This window comes from Capricornis sumatraensis, chromosome 5 (genome assembly GCF_032405125.1).
Source record: "Capricornis sumatraensis isolate serow.1 chromosome 5, serow.2, whole genome shotgun sequence".
NCBI classification, from domain to species: domain Eukaryota; kingdom Metazoa; phylum Chordata; class Mammalia; order Artiodactyla; family Bovidae; genus Capricornis; species Capricornis sumatraensis.
This window is the reverse complement of record NC_091073.1, coordinates 87,252,822-87,272,711: the sequence shown is the minus strand read 5'-3', so window position 1 is coordinate 87,272,711 and position 19,890 is coordinate 87,252,822. Positions and strand designations below refer to the sequence as shown.

The 19,890-nt window shown below is 41.2% G+C and overlaps 1 protein-coding gene across 1 annotated transcript in view; it reads right to left on the bottom strand.

Annotated features, from left to right (window-relative positions):
* Window positions 1-19,890, bottom strand: part of AMPH (amphiphysin) — a 205,970-nt gene that overhangs the window by 53,788 nt on the left and 132,292 nt on the right. The window contains exons 6-11 of the mRNA XM_068972726.1: window positions 13,920-14,027; window positions 12,116-12,201; window positions 7,578-7,653; window positions 6,853-6,935; window positions 2,820-2,958; window positions 1,139-1,267 (exon numbers count right to left, since the gene is read on the bottom strand). Of these exons, the coding sequence (XP_068828827.1) occupies window positions 1,139-1,267; window positions 2,820-2,958; window positions 6,853-6,935; window positions 7,578-7,653; window positions 12,116-12,201; window positions 13,920-14,027 (621 nt within the window). The remainder of the gene's footprint in view (window positions 1-1,138; window positions 1,268-2,819; window positions 2,959-6,852; window positions 6,936-7,577; window positions 7,654-12,115; window positions 12,202-13,919; window positions 14,028-19,890) is intronic.

Genomic DNA, 19,890 nt, shown 5'->3' with positions numbered 1-19,890 from the left:
AGGGGGAACACAGGTGTTTCCCTTTGCCAAGTCACATAAGTGGATCCATTTACTCCTACTAAAGGTCAAAAGACCTAAAATTCACCTCTTTGAATTTCATTTTACTATTCTTTACTCAGGAGCAATATGAAAAAAATAATAAAAGGTGCAAACATGTGTTAATATACACCAAGGTTTTCCTGGTGGCTCAGAGAGTAAAGAATTTGCCTGCAATGCAGGAGACCTGGGTTTGATCCCTGGGTCAGGAAGATCCCCTGGAGAAAGAAACTCCAGTATTCTTGCCTGGAGAATTCTATGGACAGAAGAGCCTGGTGGGCTACAGTCCATGGGGTTTGCAGAGTCAGACACAACTGAGCAACTAACACATTACACTTCTGTATTAATATATATTGATATCACCAAGGTGCTGATAAAGTAACAAAAAAGTGGAAGTGTGACCATCATCAGGGGTTGGTTACATTCATCTGATAAAATACTCTGGACAAACTTTTATTTTTTTGGAAAAGACAATATTATAACATGAAAAAAATGCTCAATAAGATTAAACAGAAATCAGAATTTTGTGCTGCAAAATTTGATGTATACTTAGAAAAAAATAAAAGAAAATAAACCTCTGGTGGCTCAAATGGTAAAGAATCCACCTGCAATGAGGGAGACCTGGGTTCGATCCCTGGGTTGGGAAGATCCCCTGGAGTGGGGCATGGCAACCCACTCCAGTATTCTTGCCTGGAGGATTCTATGGACAGAGGAGCCTGGCAGGTTACAATCCATGGAGTCTCAGACATGACTGAGAGACTAAACACACACAGCACACAAACCTAAATGCACCAGTGGCTATGTCAGAGTGCTATGATTTAAGGGCTTACTAAAATTCTTCACTTTACACTTTTTAGTATTTTCCTAACTTTCTATAGTAATGATGCACAGCTCTTAATAATGGAAAGAAGCAGTCTTTTCAAATACTGTACATCTCTCATTTGAGAATCCTTCAGACATATCAGGTAATTAAAGCAAACCTGAATAACAACTAAATTTCACCATTGACTCTCACATCTGCCACCTTCTCCAGAGCTGAGCCCTGAGACTCCCTCTGCCACGGAGCGTCCACGGACATCCCAGCTCTGTTCCAGGTGCTCACCTGGGAAGGTGTGGTCACACTGATTTCAGGAACAAAGTTGTCCTCGAAGAAACTGATGATGTTCTCCTGCTGTAGCTCCTTTGTTGGGGTGACTTTAGGAAGAGGCGGGACAGGAGGCCCTTTCCTTGTCTAAGAAACATCACACACAAACAAACAGGGTTTAATTCAGTGGAAGATGGCACGCGAGACATGCAGAAATGTCTTGGGAACAGAGCCAGGGGATGAGATTGATCCCTGATTCAAATTTTGGTCTGCATTGAGAAATCAGCCCACCTGATTCCGGCAAAGAATGTCTGCTTGTAGCTATGGTGTGACAAGTAATGGTCCAATGAGGAAAATTCAGGCCACGAGACTCCATCCATCTTAACACGAGTGCTATATCACAGCACTGTGGGGTAATGTACCTGTGCCTCTCAAGTTAAAATAAGGCCATGTGTGCATGCATGTGGGTTAAGTCACTCCAGTCATGTTCGAATGTGTGACCCTATGGACTGTAGCCAGCCAGCCTCCTATGTCTATGGGGATTCCCCAGGCAAGAATACTGGAGTGGGTTGCCATGCCCTCCTCCAGGGGATCTTCCCAACCGAGGGATTTAACCCACGTCTCTTACATCTCCTATATTGGCAGGTAGATGCTTTACCACTAGTACCACCTGGGAAGCCCAAACTAATGCCATACCTTCTCCAAAGTCAATAGCAAATGATTTCTCACCTCAGCAGCACATTAGAATTCTAGAACTAAAATCTAGCAAGATTTCACTAGAGTCAGTGAGACCACTATGGGCAGCACACACCTCACTCTGCACTCCCATATTTTGGAAAGGTGGCTCAGCAGTAAAGAATCTGCCTGCCGATAAAGTAAAGTAAAGATTCAGTCTCCAATGCAGAAGACTCAGGTTTGATCCCTTGGTCAGGAAGATCCCCTAGAGAAGGGAATGGCAACCCACTCTAGTATTCTTGTCTGGGAAATCCCACAGACAATGGAGGCTGGCTGGCTACAGTCCATGGGGTCGCACAAGAATCAGACATGACTTCGTGAATAAACAATAAAATAAGCACTTTAGAGCTCTATCTATCGTTCACATCTTTTCGCAACGATCTTTAGTTTCAGCCATACACAAGAAAGCTTGAGCTGGATTAGACATTTCAAGTTTCCCCATAGGAATTTCATTTTCTCTAAAAGAAGGGATAATGAGGGTGGCTGTTTTTCTCTATATTTGCCTTTGCTTGGCCCTTTCTGTTTCTTTCAATCACTTGTTCCATCACTTTTGCTGAGTGCGTGCACAATATGCTGTGGGTGATAAAAAAAAAAAAGTGAACTGACATAAACATCATGGCCGTTCTTGCTCCAGGTGTTACCTAAAGACTAACAGGAGGGAGGTGGAGAAGGTAGGATTCAACAGAGCCTTAAAAGTGCAAGATGCTGAGAAGAGGAGATCATGCGAGCCTCAGGAAGTTGAGATCGTGGAAAGAGATGTCTCAACCCACTGAAGCAGAGGCTATGTGAGGAAACATAAAAATCTGAGTAAAAAAAGGGAACTTTATTCCTTAGTGATGATCCCAATGGCCAAGGCTCACACTGAAAACTCTTGTCAATGACTGCACTCCATGGGGTTATCCCAAGTGGGGTCAGCTCAGCCTGGGTTCTTCTGGTCCCCCTCATACATGTGATGTCTTCCTACCTGCGAGGGTGACCGAGGTCGGACCGGTGCAGGAGATGCAGGTGCCAGCGTGTGATTGGGACTTGCTGTCGGGCTGGGGATGGGTGAAGCCTCCTCAGGTGGCGAAGGCGTCTTTGCAATACGGAGAGGACCCGAGTCGCTGAATGAACACAGAGGGTAAGTAAGGCGCTCTCTACAGAGTGGTCCTTATTTCTGAGGGGCCTTCCTTCTCACAGAAATCCTCAGGCATGACAGGCACTATTGGTTATCTAGTCCCTCTTCCTGTTCAGTGATCCAATAACTGGTGCCATTTATTGTCCACTGTCTGCAAGATCCCATTCATACATTACCTCCGCTGATCACAAGAACCAGTGCATAATTGTTTCCACTTTACAGGTAAGTAAAGTGGGGCACAGAGAGGACAAAAAAATCCCTAACGTCACTGGAAAATTTTGTGGATCCAAATTCAGGCCTTAGTAATTCGAACTCCTGTTCTTTCCACTGAGCCAAATACGCTCTGCAAGAATCTTCCAAACATAAGCTGAATTAATTGAACTAATTTCACTTTTGGTTTATAAGAGAAACTTGCTATGACATAATCTATAGCAAAACCTGCCCTGCCCCACCAAGTGATACATTGGCTATTAAAAGGCATCCCTAGGACAATGTTCATTAAGATTTGGTAGACGTGCTTTCTGATAATATTTAGAAATTAATTCGTTGTCTCTCTTTCTACACCTTACAGCACAATAACTCGATTCAGACATGTGCAAACGAATTATATGACAGATGAGAGTCTGTAATGTTTACTGAGAGCCCATCACGCTCCTAGCCCCAGGCCAGATGCTCGTGATCAGCCCAAATGCAATGGTTAATTCACCACTGGGGACACATCCTACTCTCTAAGAACTTCTAAACTCTACAGACTGAAGGAACAAGTCTGTACCCCCAAATAAATGAGCACGTACACAGCAGAACGGTCTACAGATTCAATGGGCTGAGGGAATGGGTCCCATGGACAGGACACGGACACACACATGATTGGAACCTTGCCAATCATGGTCTCGCCTGGGAAGCACGACCACCAATCTATGCCTAATGGAGGCCCCTCTGAGCTCACTCACCACCTCGTTCTGCGGAGGAACGTTGAAAAAAATGAAGAACATTTGTTAAGTGGTCGTGGCCCCATTTTCTCTTCATTGTATCTGATTCAGCAGCAATGAAATTTCCAGATACCTTTTTCCCCAAATAAACCTTAAACTTTTATTTTGTATTGGGGTATGGCAGATAATGGGCTTCCTGGTGGCTCAGCTGGTAAAGAATCTGCCTGCAGTGCGGGAGACCTGGGTTTGATCCCTGAGTTGGGAACATCCCCGGGAGAAGGGAAAGGCTACCCACTCCAGTATTCTGGCCTGGAGAATTCCATGGACTGAATAGTTCATGGAGTCACAAGAGTCAGACACAACTGAGCAACTTTCACTTTCACAGCAGATAATAACACTGTGGTAGTTTCAGGTGAACTGAGATGCAGCCCAGCCATACATTTACATGCATCCATTGTCCCTTCATCTCTGTATAAGGGAGCCACCTTTCCCCGTGTACTTCCTTCCTAAATCACCCAAATGTCACTGTGATATTCTTATTACATTTCGTTCTCAGTTTGGACACAACAGTTCTGTCCCTTTCCTGTCTTCTTTTAGGCAATGTTCTAAGACAATATACTTAATGCTCACTTAGTATAGCAGCCAGGGTAGGGACTACATGTATATCTAGACCAAATAGAATCAAATGAGAAAATTAGTTGTTTCCAGGAGTGCCGGGAGCCACCATAGGAGATCCCACCCATGACAAGGTCATGTTAAGCAAGGCTTCAGAACTCAAGGGGCTCCCTAGGCTTTCTTGAGCATCTACCCCCAAACCAGAATCTGTCTGTTCTACTATTTCATGACTTTCACCAACTCCTCTGACATTAACAGGGGGCCATTCCTGATCACCTTTCTCTGGAGAAAATTAACTTAGAGCTATAGCTAATAAGTCTCTTGGACATGAGAAAAATATTTCAAATCAAACCCCCTCTGTTCGCATTCTAGCTTGCTTGGCAGGTATATCCAGACTCTTGCAGCTACACATATGATTATTTACAGCCTCCCAACTGTGAGAGGCACGGAAAGCCTAAAACATAGAGCCTTTCAAAGAGTTAAAAGTTATTAGAGTAGTGCTGGTATAGGATATTTCGTTATTGGGCCCATGCTTGTTGCTAAGTTCCCATATCTCTTATCCACTGTGCACCTGGGAGTGCATTAGTTAACACAGTTGAAAAGTAAGAAAAACAAGTGTAGTCTTGAAATTAACCACATCAGACTTTTGAGCTAATTGGTTCTTTCTTATATCTCACTGCACCTTTGCTCCATGAGAAATGTAACTTGTTTAATACCTTCTGAGGCTGACATAGATTAGAAATATAAGAAAAAACATTTCAAGGGAAAATAAGTTTTCTGGTTGAGAAGCCTTTATCAAAAGAGGGTCATAAAATGTTCACAGGCCTCCAAGGCCAGAAGATAATGTACACAATATTGTTTATGGGAAAGGTTTGCAGAAAAAATGCTGGTTTCGATAAAGACAAAACAGATGTAATGTTTGGGCTGACTCTGTATGACTTTTCATCTTTCATTTCCCTCTATGTATAAGACAAGGTATAAAAGTACCTTTTAAAATAAAGCTATTGGGCCTCGCTTGAAGAAGCTTGGTCACCCTGTGTTTTTCTTTTTTTCTCTTTTTTTCTCTCTTACTTTCTTTTTCAGGCTGATCCCTTGGAACACAGAGGCTCTCTGCGTTCACTTTTCTGCCTAGGCTTCTAAGACTTTATTAGCTTTCTATGTAAACCAAGGAATATCAGCCTCTTTCTCTCCTCTATTTTCTTATCTACAATATTCTTTCTTTATCTCTCTCTAAATCATCTGCTGACACCGTTTTTCCTTCAGGTTCCCCTGGATCCTGTGGGGGCTGGACCCTGGCACAGGAGGTTCCAAACACTAATACGTGGAGGTGGCAGTGCCTGTGTAAGAGCATTGTGTTTTTATAACTGCATAGGTTTGCGGGTATACATTGATGGATGCTAAAATTATAAACATAGAATGTCAGGACTGTGTTATTTCCTTACAAGTTGTTTAGTTCAATAGCATATTTTTATTTCAATTGATTTTAAAAATGAGCCCTTTATCCAGAAAGATTATTGAACTTCCTCCAGGAAGGCAGAGCAAATTAACTGCAGAATCAGAAAACTGAAATTTGAGTCCTCTGAATTCCAACCCAAGCCTCACTAGCCTGAGTACATAATGCCTGAGAAGGATGGATAAAAGGGATTCCCAAATCATAAGAGTAAGATGCTGTGAATCCAAACCCTGGCACTGTAGACTATTCATCTACAGATTAATGAGCCTTTGGTACATCTGACAGGCACACTCAAAATAAAAACAAACCAATGTTCAACAAAACCCGAACAATGCAGTGTTTGCAAGGTCAAGTTAGGAGGGAAGATGATGGTGAGCTCTCACTTACTTCCTTTTGCCTCTCCCAAAAAAGATGCATTAAAGGTATCAACACCAATATATTGGGTTGGCCAAAAAGTTCGTAATGTATGATGTTATAGAAAAATTCACAATATGGTAATAGAAAAACCTGAATGAGATTTTTGGCCAACCCAATAAATAACAAGACTAATTGTTGTGGGTTCAGGGAATTCTCTTCCTCTCCAAATAAAGTAACAAGTGCACAACTAGAATTTGTATGCAAGAAATTGACATTATAGCTGGAAAGCAAAAAGAGGTAGAGAGCACTCTGCAGTGACAAAAGTCCATGAGGATACATCTGAAGGCTAACAGTCAATGTAATAGCACAGAACTAAGTTCTGGTATCACCCTCTGGATGGAAAAATTCCTTGATTTTAGATCTTTGTAGGATGAGTGAAAGATGCTGGTATAGGCTGTAGAAGTTGCAACAATTTTTGCCTTAAAGGTATACATACATGAACTTGGCTCTCACGACCATGGCCTACCTGGGAGCTCCTTGAATGGTGAAGGCCTTGTCAGCATGCTGGTCGCCCAGTTTCGTCATCACTTCATACAGTTTGTGGCAAAGCTAGGAAGACAGATGTTATTTGTCTATTAACTTTAAGTCATTCTGCTGCAACTTCAGGCTACTGCCCCCAGGAAGGAATTGTTTATGGAAACATTAAGATTCTTATGATAGCGTGGATGGTCTCAGAATAATGTAATGTCTGAATTGGGTCCAATTTAAAATTCATGTCAAAACTGTAAGGCCACAAACACAAATTAACATATATATAAACCAGAATATAGAGGAGAAAACACACACTTACTTTACATTGATTCTATTAGAGATACAGTGATACAACCACCCTGTTGAACTAAGAAAATATTACTCAATGACACAAATGCTGACTATCTATTTGGAGACCAATTTTTCCTCGGGGTAAGACTTGAAAATCCAACTTTAAAAACTGACTGAAAAAATAAAAAAAAGATTGTATGATTGCAACAAGTAGGCAGGGGTTCATGAAAGCACAAATTGAACCAGATTTATAGAAACATGCAGCCACTACAAAACAATGTAGAAATATTACTGAGAGTCAAAACACACTATTAAAAGAAACACGAAAGAGGGTAAATCCTTTGCCTAATGTATGCCATTGCATTTGCTTCCAGAATAAATGTTCACTTACTTTATATTCCATATGGAAAAATAATCATCATTACTCACCACTGCGATTTCCTTATGAAACTTGGCTTCTAGGCTGGAGACATTTTTGAAAGTATTGACATAAAATCCAACTCGTCTACCATGTGGAAATACAAAGAGGAAAGAAAAGAAAGACTAATCAGGAAAACTGTGTTTTGAATGGCTATTACATATATTAAAAAACAGATTTTCTTTACATAATTTTGAGTAACACTAGATTAAATAAAAATACTTAACCCAAAGTAGGTCCAATCTTTCCTGATCCGTTAATGAACAAAAATACCATCTTTCGGTGTAGAACACAGTCTTTCCTGATATCTGGTTAATACCCAAACAAACATTTCTCACACTTTAATGTGCACCAAGATCACTTGGCGATTTGTTTCCAATTTAACAGGTCTGAGATGTGTGTGTTAGTTGCTCAGTTGTGTTCCACTCTGTGTGACCCCATTTACTGCAGCCACCAGGCTCCTCTGTCCTTGGAATTTTTCAGGCAAGAATACTAGAGTGGGTTGTCATTCCCTTCTCCAGGGGATCTTCCCAACCCAGCGATCAAACCCAGGTCTCCTGCATTGTAGGCAAACTCTACCATCTGAGTCACCAGGGAACCTCAGGTCTGTGATGAATTTCTAACAAGTTCTATGTGATACTGATGCTGCTGGTTCAGAACCAGTGATTCTAGAATCACTGCCCTAAGAATTTGTGTTTTAGATATGTACTTTGTAAAGATTTTGAGATAGAGAAGTCTATTATGAACATATGCTTCATTCATACTGCTGAGAGAAAGAAGCAGATTTCAAAACAGTATGTGAATGTTCACATTAATACAAATGGCCACACAAGATTAAATACCAAAATTTAGCAGCTTTGGATAGAAACAGCTGAAGGAACTAAGAGAAGAGGGTAGGATGGGCCCTGTGCCAGCTGTAAACATCTGCTTGAGAGGCTAAACAGGCTGCCATGAAGAAGGATCAGATTTAAAAAGACGGTGGGTGCAGATGGGGAAGGGGGAGGTAGCTGAAGTAGCGATTAGTCATTCAGTCATGTCTGACTCTTTGCAACCCTGTGGACTATAGCCCACCGGGATCCTCTATCCATGGGATTTTTTAGGGAGAATACTGGAGCGGGTTGCCATTTCCTCTTCCAGGGGATCTCCCCGACTCAGGGACTGATCCTGCATCTCCTGTGTTTGCTGTATTGCAAGCAGATTCTTTACCTGCTGAGCCATGGTGGAAGCCCAGCTGAAGTTGGTTGGTGGTTATTGTTTTATTTGCATCAATTTTTCACTATACTAAACAAAACCCTAATGAAGATCTATGAAATGAACTCTGTGTCCAGCTTACTGTTTCCTCAGAATAAGCTTCTTGACTGTAAACACCGGGTGAAAGGTACAGAGAAGAGCAGCTTTGATGGGCGCTGCTGACCCGCTTCCCTATGCAGGGACCTTCTAGGCCCCTTGACATAAAACTTCTGTAAATATGCTGGGAAAGAGTTAGGATCTCACCTGCTTTTAAATTATCTTCCATTAATGAAAGCTGAGTTAATCCTTTTTTGTTCCTTTATCTATTGCCCATTTGAATTTGCTTGTTTATTTCTTGGAGCTTGTTTTATTCTTATTATTCATACAGAATTTTCTATTAGAAGCAGCAAAAACAAGAATTCCCATTCTTCTATCTTTAAATTGCTTCCTGATACACAGCTTGTTTATTTCAATGATTATTTAGAAAAATAATTGGCACAGTACTAGTAAGAAACACCTTATTTAGAATGACTAGACAAACATCTATGATTTTCTAAGATTTTGTTTCCTTTGAGAACTCAGAAATCAAATCAACAAGGATGTATCTAATTTTGAAAAAAAAAATGTTCAGTAGTTTTGATGCCACTTATCATATAGTGATTCTCTCCTATTTATGAAGTCAGAGATTCTATCAAACAGGAACTGCCTTTGGCTAGTTCACAAGAACAGACTCAGCACCTAATAACAGTTGGCACAGAACAGGCGATGCAGTAAATATTCCATGAATGAATGAGCGAACAGATAAGCAGATTAACAAACCAGTGAGCGAACAAATTTGGCACTTATTCTACTGGAAGAACACACTCTGACTATAACCTTGACTTACAAAACACTGGTGTTGTCAGCAGTAAAATATACACGCACAAAGAGTACCAGGCTCTGAATTTTGATATTATCTGCTGTCAGGTATTCTGATAATATCAGCTATAAAATAAGGATTCATTTCACAAGCTCTTCATCAACAAGGGATCTGAGACATTACCATTTCCCCAAAGTACTTGTCTGAGGCATCCTCAGGGCCCTTCTGGTTAGCTGTTAAGACCCACTTAATTTCTTCATTAAGAGATTTCTTTGTTCTTGGAAACCATGGAAAAAATGTTCAGTAGTGAACATTACTGTTAACATTAGTTAACAGCTGAGCCTACTGCAGTCCCAGAATGCAGGCCAGGGCACTCTCCCCTCTCCCCTGAGGGAAACTGTCTCGCCCCAGTGAGCTGGTCACTGCTTCCGCCTGAGCCCCCTTCAATGGAAGATGCATGCGCTGTCTATGAGTCTGTTTTACACATATGTTCATTCGTGCCATATTTTAGATTCTACACTTGAGTGATATCATATGGTATCTGTCTTTCTCATTTACTTCACTTAGTGTGATAATCTCCAGGTGCACCTATGTTGCTGCAATTTTGCATTATTTTGTTCTCTTTTGGCTGAGTAGTATTCCATTGTATACACATACCATATCTTTACCCATTTCTCTGTTGATGGACATTCAGGTTGTTTCCATGTCTTAGCTATTGTGAATAGTGCAGCTATGAACATAGGGGTGCATGTATCTTTTTGAATTATAGTTCTGTCCAGGAGTGGGACTGCTGGATCATATAGTAAATCTATTTTTAATTTTTTGAGGGACCTCTATACTGTTTTCCATAGCAGCTGCATCAATTTACAATCTCACCAATAGGGTAGGAGGATTCCCTGTCCTCCACATCCTAACCAAGATTTCGAATTTTACTTAGAGCAGTGTTCAATGACAAGCACAATCCTGTTTATTCAGGGTGGTAGCATGGGTGTGCTGATGAAAACTGAGACATAAGGCCCCACTTCACCGAACAACTTCTTGGTTCTACCACTAAATGGGAAAACTGAAGTTAATGGAATGAGAAATGCAGAGTACCCATAAAAAAGAATACTGGAGAATGGAAAGAGACACATGTACCCCAATGTTCATCACAGCACTGTTTATAATAGCCAGGACATGGAAACAACCTAGATGTCCATCAGCAGATAAATGGATAAGAAAGCTGTGGTACATATACACAATGGAGTATTACTCAGCCATTAAAAAGAATACATTTGAATCAGTTCTAATGAGATGGATGAAACTGGAGCCGATTATACAGAGTGAAGTAAGCCAGAAAGAAAAACACCAATACAGTATACTAACACATATATATGGAATTTAGAAAGATGGTAATGATAACCCTGTATGTGAGACAGCAAAAGAGACACAGATGTATAGAACAGACTTTTAGACTCTGAGGGAGAGGGAAAGGGTGGGATGATTTGGGAGAATGGCACTGAAACATGTATACTATCATGTAAGAAACGAATCGCCAGTCTAGGTTCGATGCAGGATACAGGATGCTTGGGGCTGGTGCACGGGGATGATCCAGAGAGATGATATGGGGTGGGAGGGGGGAGGGGGGTTCAGGATTGGGAACTCATGTACACCCGTGGCAGATTCATGTCAATGTATGGCAAAACCAATATAGTATTGTAAAGTTAAATAAAGTAAAAATAAAAATTAAAAAAAAAAAGAATACTGGATGCTTGGGGCTGGTGCACTGAGATGACCCAGAGGGATGGTGTGGGGAGGGAAGAGGGAGGGGGGTTCATAATGGGGAGCACATGTATACCTGTGGCGGATTCATGTTGATGTATGGCAAAACCAATACAATATTATAAAGTAATTAACCTCCAATTAAAATAAATAAATTTACATTTTAAAAAAATTTTAGTAAAAAAAAATAAAGTCTATAAATAACCAAAAAAAAGACTATTTCATTTTTAAAATAAGAATGAAGCTCAGATTAACAGGTGAGAGCTGACAGCAGAGGTTTCACATAAAAGACAGAGACTAGATGACCCCTTGAAATAAAAAGTTCTTCCAAGGGTTAAAAATTTATCCTTTAAATTTCAAGGTTAAGGATAGTCCTCCTAATGCCTCTAAATGAGATTTGTATCTCTACTTGACATAAAAGTCTAAAACAGTGCTGTCCAATGTGGTAGATAACCAAATTGGGTTATTTAAATTTAAATGAATTAAAACAAAATAACATAAATTAAAAATTCAGTTCCCAGTCATACTAAACATATTTCAAGTGCTCAAGGTCAACCATATGTGGTAAGAAGCTACCATATTGTAAATTACAGATTATCGAACACTTCTACTGGACAGTGAGTGCTAAAGCATCACAGGAAATAAGACTAGTAATATTCACTATTCCTGAACTTATAACATACACAGAACCATCTTTACCTTGACCACAATGATGGTAACTCTTCTTGTAAGTCAACGTTAAACTCTTCAAACACTTTCTGTGCTTTCTGAAATTCCTCTTCTGCCTAGAAATGACACATAACATGTTTACACTGAAACATCACATGCATACCACACTTCTAGACACAACAACATTTAATATAAAATAGAAATAGCTTTACAGCATCCTGGAACATTTTGGAAAGGAGAAAAATCTGGTTAAAATCCACATGATCATTTTCAATAAAAGATTCGTTACAATGGTTGCTCTTGCAGTCTCTGGCAGTCATTCATTCTACAAAATTGCACTAACCGCCTGTCACATACACTGTTACATGCTCTGCTTGGGATACTGGGCCAGGATGCTTCCCAAGAAATTCCCTGTCTAGTGGCCAGTCTAAGTAACTACACTATCAGAGAAGGCTTATAAGCTATTATGGAGCATGCCACTAAGAAAGACACTGCAAGAATTAGAGAAGGTTCCATGGAAAAGGTGATATTTTAACTTGATACTGAATCTTGAAGAGTGAGCACCTGTTTGCTAATGAAGTGGTGGGGAATGGTGGACAACACATAAGGTGGAGTTGCCTGGGTTGGGATTCTCATTCACTAACCATGTGGACTTTCTTTACCACCTTTCTGTACCTAAGATCCATAAATGAACATAGCAATGTCCACCTCACAGGTGTTGTGAGTATTAAGGAAAGTGGATGCAAATAAAGTGCTGAACACAGTGCCCTGCTTCTCAGTGGCCTGATAGGAAACTCAGCTCCTACAGTGACTGCTTAGGAGCCAGTGTGTAGGTCATAGAAGCTCCAGATTAGGATGTTTGTGTGGAGGAAGAAAGCAGGGGAAAGAAGACTTGAAAGCTGACAAGATGGAGAGGTGAGTCAGAAACCAGCTGTGAAGGTTGCATAGGCCATGCTAAGGAATTTACAACTTTTTGACAGGCAATGGGAGCCATTAAAAGACTTAAGCATTGGAGAAATCTGGGTACGTTCAGTAGAAAGGTGATCCAGGAAGCTGCGTGTGGGAAGATGGGGGGAGACAAGACTGGAAGCCAAGAGAGAAGTTAGTAGGTGTCTCCAATGAACTGTCAGTGACTGGAGACATACATGGAGAAAGCTCTGGAAATGGGTTCTTTCAAAGAAAATGAATGTCAAGCAATTGTAGCACACATCTGTACTCTCAAGCACAAGTTACGCTTGAGAATTTCATACTTGATTTCCCAGTTGAATCTTCATTTTGGCATCAAGTATGGACCACAGCAGGTTTCCCAGGTGACGCTAGTGGTCAAGAACCCACCTGCCAATGCAGGAGACATAGAGACGTGGGTTTGATCACTGGGTCGGGAAGATCCCCTGGAGGAGGACATGGTAACCCACTCCAGCATTCTTGCCTGGAGAATCCCATGGAGAGAGGAGCCTGGCAGGCTACAGTGTCTCAAAAAGTGTTTCAAAGAGTTGGACACGACTGAGCGACTTAGCATGCACACACATGGACCATGGTGACGTAAAGAGTGTAAGGACACATTACTTTATATGACCAGGCAGTAGTTAGGGGGAAACATTTATTATGATGAAAATGTGTGAGTCAGTGCCACCCAAGTGAATTCTACCAAGGACCTGAAAACCCTTAGTGTAACTTACAAAATTATAGACAGCAGCCCACAAGACCCATATTTCAATTTTTAAATTCTGTCCTGATTCCAATCTCTGTGAGAAAAGAGAGATTTCGTTTCAGAAGCAAAGTTGCTTAGGTCATAGATTACAGAGACTGGTAACAACAGTGGATTGGTCCCTACCTTAGAGATGCGACTCTCATCCTTCCTCTTGGAACTCTGCAAAGCTTCCAGATGATGGCGGGCACTGTCGTAGTCCACCAGCTTCCGGCTGCGCTTGGCGATACGATTCTGCCAACGGGGAAACATAAGCACTAAGAGAGAGACACAGTCACAGATTCTCTTCTTGACTGCCAAAGCACTTTCCTTGTCCAGAGTAGCTGGAGATCGAAGTGAACCAGAATTTCAGTAGACAGATGATTGCTAGAAATCAAACTACTGTCTTCAATCCTTTGTGTGAAGGTGTGTGTGTCTGTGTGCATTCAGTCATGTCCATTTCTTTTTGACGTCATGGACTGTAGCCTGCCAGGCTCCTCTGTCCATGGAATTTTCCAGGCAAGAATACTGGAGTGGGTTGCCATTTCCTACTCCAGGGCATCTTCCTCAACCAGGGATAGAAACCGAGTCTCTTGCATCTTCTGCATTGGCAGGCAGATTCCTTACAACTAGGGATTTGTGTGGCTACCATTAGGTAAATACCTCCCTTCTGATAATAATTAGAACAATCATTAAGAGCTGAAGGCAGAATTTGCAGTCAAAGACCAGAGAAATTCCAGAATTGGTGGAGGAAAGCACATCAACCTATACTCTCTATTAGTCTTTATTCTAAACCTTTTAATGTTCCATTTTAAAGACAGTCAAAGACTGTGTTAGGATTTGCTTTTATAATTCTAATAGCACTCACACTAACAGCAGTTCTATAAATCCTAAGAAACCCTTTTTTCCTAGAAGTGTTTGACAACCCTTTGGTTTGTTAGAAATATCTGAGGAGCTTTAAGAATATATAGATTCCTAGAGACTTTCACTTCTAGTTAGGCTATAGAGAGCTGCAAAGAACGTTACTCCCATACTAACAAGAAAAAAATATCTGGAGAGTCTATAAAAACATAAATTGTCTTGACTGTATCAGAGACATAAACTCACAAGCCAATAAAGCCATCTGAATCCCAAAGAGGGACGAGTCCCTGTAGGGAGAGATGAGACACAAAAACCATTTCACCTTTGGCAGTTAAAAGCTGTTGCCAACCCAATACAAGTGGACAAGTTCAGTTCAGTTCAGTCACTCAGTCATGTCCAACTCTGAAACCCCATGAACTATAGCATGACAGGCCTCCCTGTCCATCCTGGAGTTGACTCAAACTAATGTCCATTGAGTCTGTGATGCCATCCAACCAACTCATCCTCTGTCATCCCCTTCTTCTTCTGCCTGCAATCTTTCCCACCATCAGGGTCTTTTCAAATGAGTCAGTTCTTCACATCGAGTGGCCAAAGTATTGGAGTTTCAGCTTCAGCATCAGTCCTTCCAGTGAATAATCAGGACTGATTTCCTTTAGGAAATGGACAAGAGATCAGCTAAAATTTTAACAAATTGTTAAAGATCCACTGTGGGCTAAGGTGTCAGTTTGGAATGATAGCTGGGTGTCCAAGACACAGGGGAGGGACTTCCCAGTGGCTGAGACTCCATGCTCCTAATGCAGGGGGCCCAGGTTCAATCCTTGGTCAGGGAACTAGACCCCACATGCCGCAATTAAGAATTTCACAGGCTGCAGGTAAGAGTTCGAATGCTGCAACTAAAGATTCTGTGTACTGCAACTAAGACCCAGCACAGCCAAAAAATAAAAAGACATGAGGGTAACTTGCACTTATGAGCAAGCTCTTACCTAGGGCTTCCAATGGATTCTAGCAGAGTTTGGGGAACAAGACATCCCCTTGCAGTGCAGGTGAGAATGAGGTGATCTCTGACTGCCAAGGGGTAGAGACAAAGCCCTGCCTATTTCCTAGCTCATTTTTCTATTTACAAAGCAAAAGCTTTATGCCACTTGAGGAGGAAACAACAGATCTTCATGTCCAGAGACACCAGGCAGAGATCCTCCATTCTGGGGAAGAAGCAGAAGCGAAACCAAACTAACCCTGGGAAGGGACAGGAATCCCCCGGGTCCATCAATTCAGTTCAGTTCAGTCACTCAGTCAGGTCCGACTCTTTGCGACCCCATGGACCGCAGCATGCCAGGCTTCCCTGTCCATCACCAACTCCCGGAGTCCACCCAAATCCATATCCATCGAGTCAGTGATGCCATCCATCCATCTCATCCTCTGTCATCCCCTTCTCCTCCCATCCTCAATCCCTCCCAACTTCAGGGTCTTTTCAAATAAGTCAGCTCTTCCCATCAGGTGGCCAAAGTATTGGAGCTTCAGCTTCAACATCAGTCCTCCCAATGAACACCCAGGGCTAATTTCCTTCAGAATGGACTGGTTGGATCTCCTTGCAGTCCAAGGGACTCTCAAGAGTCTTCTCCAACACCACAGTTCAAAATCATCAATTCTTTGGTGCTCAGCTTTCTTCACAGTCCAACTCTCACATCTATACATGACCACTGGAAAAACCATAGCCTTGACTAGACGGACCTTAGTCAGCAAAGTAATGTCTCTGCTTTTTAATATGCTATCTAGGTTGGTCATAACTTTCCTTCCAAGGAGTAAGCGTCTTTTAATTTCACGGCTGCAATCACCATCTGCAGTGATTTTGGAGCCCCAAAAAATAAAGTCAGTCACTGCTTCCACTGTTTCTCCATCTATTTCCCATGAAGTGATGGGACCGGATGCCATGATCTTCGTTTTCTGAATGTTGAGCTTTAAGCCAACTTTTTCACTCTCCTCTTTCACTTTCATCAAGAAGCTTTCACTTGCTGCCATAAGAGTGGTGTCATCTGCATATCTGAGGTTATTGATGTTTCTCCCGGCAATCTTGATTCCAGCTTGTGCTTCTTCCAGCCCAGCGTTTCTCATGATGTACTCTGCATAGAAGTTAAATAAGCAGGGTGACAATATACAGCCTTGATGTACTCCTTTTCCTATTTGGAACCAGTCTGTTGTTCATTGTCCAGATCTAACTGTTGTTTCCTGACCTGCATATAGGTTTCTCAAGAGGCAGGTCAGGTGGTCTGGTATTCCCATCTCTTTCAGAATTTTCCACAGTTGATTGTGATCCACACAGTCAAAGGCTTTGGCATAGTCAATAAAGCAGAAATAGATGTTTTTCTGGAACTCTCTTGCTTTTTCCATGATCCAGCAGATGTTGGCAATTTGATCTCTGGTTCCTTTGCCTTTTCTAAAACCAGCTTGAATATCTGGAAGTTCTCGGTTCATGTATTGCTGAAGCCTGGCTTGGAGAATTTTGAGCATTACTTTACTAGTGTGTGAGATGAGTGCAATTGTGCAGTAGTTTGAACATTCTTTGGCATTGCCTTTCTTTGGGACTGGAATGAAAACTGAATGTTTCCAGCCCTGTGGCCACTGCTGAGTTTTCCAAATTTGCTGGCATATTGAGTGCAGTACTTTTACAGCATCATCTTTCAGGATTTGAAATAGCTCAACTGGAATTCCATCACCTCCACTATCTTTGTTCGTAGTGACGCTTCCTAAGGCCACTTGACTTCACATTCCAGGATGTCTGGCTCTAGGTGAGTGATCACACCATCATGATTATCTGGGTCATAAAGATCTTTTTTGTACAATTATTCTGTGTATTCTTGCCACCTCTTCTTAACATCTTCTGCTTCTGTTAGGTCCCTACCATTTCTGTCCTTTATTGAGCCCATCTTTGCATGAAATGTTCCCTTGGTATCTCTAGTTTTCCTGAAGAGATCTCTAGCCTTTCCCATACTATTGTTTCCCCAGGTCCATATGATATATTCAAAAATAACTGCAATACACAGAAGGGTGGGAGGAAAAAAAGTCTCAACCCATAGGGGAGGAACATAAAACATTCTTTGGGGACTTCCCTGGTGGTTTAGTGGCTAAAACTTGGAATTCCCAACACAGGGGGCTTGCGTTCAATCCCTGATTAGGGACCTGAATCCCACACGCCACTACTAGGAGTTTGCATGTCACAATAAAGATTGAAGATTTCACATGCCACAACTGGGATCCTGCATAGCCAAATAAATAAAGAAAGAAATATTTTAAAAATCAAAACTTCTTGGACCTAAGATCTGACTACTATAACAAGAAGAGGTTTGATCTCACTTGGGCAGAAGCAGCAAACTCCTGCTTAGACCAATCACATATGTGAAACTGACTCATACCTAAGACAGACCAGAAAAGGATAACATAAATAGCCCTGCCCCACTCCAAGTCCACCACTGAATAACAAGAAATTGCTGCTTACCACTGGAGGAGGATAACTGTATGGGTAGAAAGCCCCTCTGCAATACAGGCACACAAGGACTCCTGAAATCTGATGAGGAACGGGAACACTAATAAAAACTCTCGCATGCAAGGGCCCACCCAATGTGGGTCAAAGAGGCAAAAACTGGACTTGAACTCAAGAGTCTGAAAATATTATAGATGTTAGACTATACGCTCAAGGCATTAGCAGCTCAGTTCTAGAGGAATCTGAAAGCGAAGGTGCACTGAAAGTAACAATATCAACAACGAAACTGAAATCCAGCTCAAGTTTCAATTAGCTCTTACATTAACAGCTTGACAACAAAGAATGCCCACTTTCAGGCATAAATATTATTTCAGTCTTCACTCTTCCATACATGGAGTCTGGCATTCAATCAAAGATTTTGAAACACATACATAAAAAAATAAAATAAACAAAAAAGGCCCATGAGAAAAAGGACAAAGCAATCAACAGAAACAAACTCAAATATGACCCAAATGTTGGAAGTATCAATCAGTAATTTTAAAATAACTATGACTAATATGTTAAAGTATCTAGTTGGAAAAGGTAGACAAAATACATAAACTGGTAATTTCAGCAGATACATGGAAACAGTTAAATGAAAATCAAACGGAAATGCTAAAGACAAAAAAAATTATATATCAGAGAGGATACATTTGTTCACTAGACATAAAATAGTTGAGGAAAGAAACTGTACAGTTGAAGGTAAGTCAAGAGAAATTATTCTCATTAAACCACAAGGAGAAAAAAATTTAAAAAAACAAACAAACAGAATCAAGCACAAAAGGCCTCTAATAGAATCTCAAATAGTCTAACAGTGCAAATTTCTCATCTCAGAAAGAGAGGAGAACCAGAGTCAGAAGAAACATTTGAAGAAATAATGGCTGAGAATTTTATGAAATAAGGAAGCCACCAAAATTCAGTTCCAAGAAACTCATAGAATCCCAAGAGAGAAAGATACCAAACAAGACAGAGCCAGCTATATCATAGCCAAACCGCTCAAAATTAAGAATAAAGAAAAACACCAAATACAAAGGTAAGAATTACAGAAGACTAATTTTCAGAAATTGTGCAAGCTAGAATACAGTGCTTTATTTTTAAGCACTGAAAAATAAAAATCAACAGAGATCCTGGAATTCTATTCCAAGTGAAAATACCTCCCAAAAGTAAAGATGAAATAAATATTTTTTTTTAAAGACAAACAACATTTGGGGGAACTCACAGCCACATAAGAATTGTAATACCAAGTGGAGCTGTCAAAGAAATGAGTATCAGAAATGATTTTTTTTTAGATTTTTTTTTTTAATTTTTGACTTTAAAGTAAGTTTTTCTTACTCCTTAGTTATTTATCTATGGCTGCATCAGGTCTTAGTTGCGGCATGCAGGATCTTCACTGTGGCATGCGGGATCTTCACTGTGGCATGTGGGAGCATGTGGGCTCTGCAGTTTGCAGAGCACGGACTTAGTTGCCTCATGGTATGTGGGATCTTAGTTCCCAGACCAGGGATTGAACCTGCATCTCCAGCACTGAAAGGTGGGTTCTTAAGCACTGGACCACCAGAGCAGTCCCATCTCCTTATATTTCGAACCTTTGTGCCCTCACTTGCCTCACTCATTCCCTGCTCCTCACTCTGGGTCAGTGCTCTTCTAGCAGTGCCCAGGCTTCTGTGACAGACTCTGTCATCCAGATACTGTCTGTCCTGCTGTGTTGCTCCTCCAGGCTCCCTTCAGGAGAGGTGACAGGCA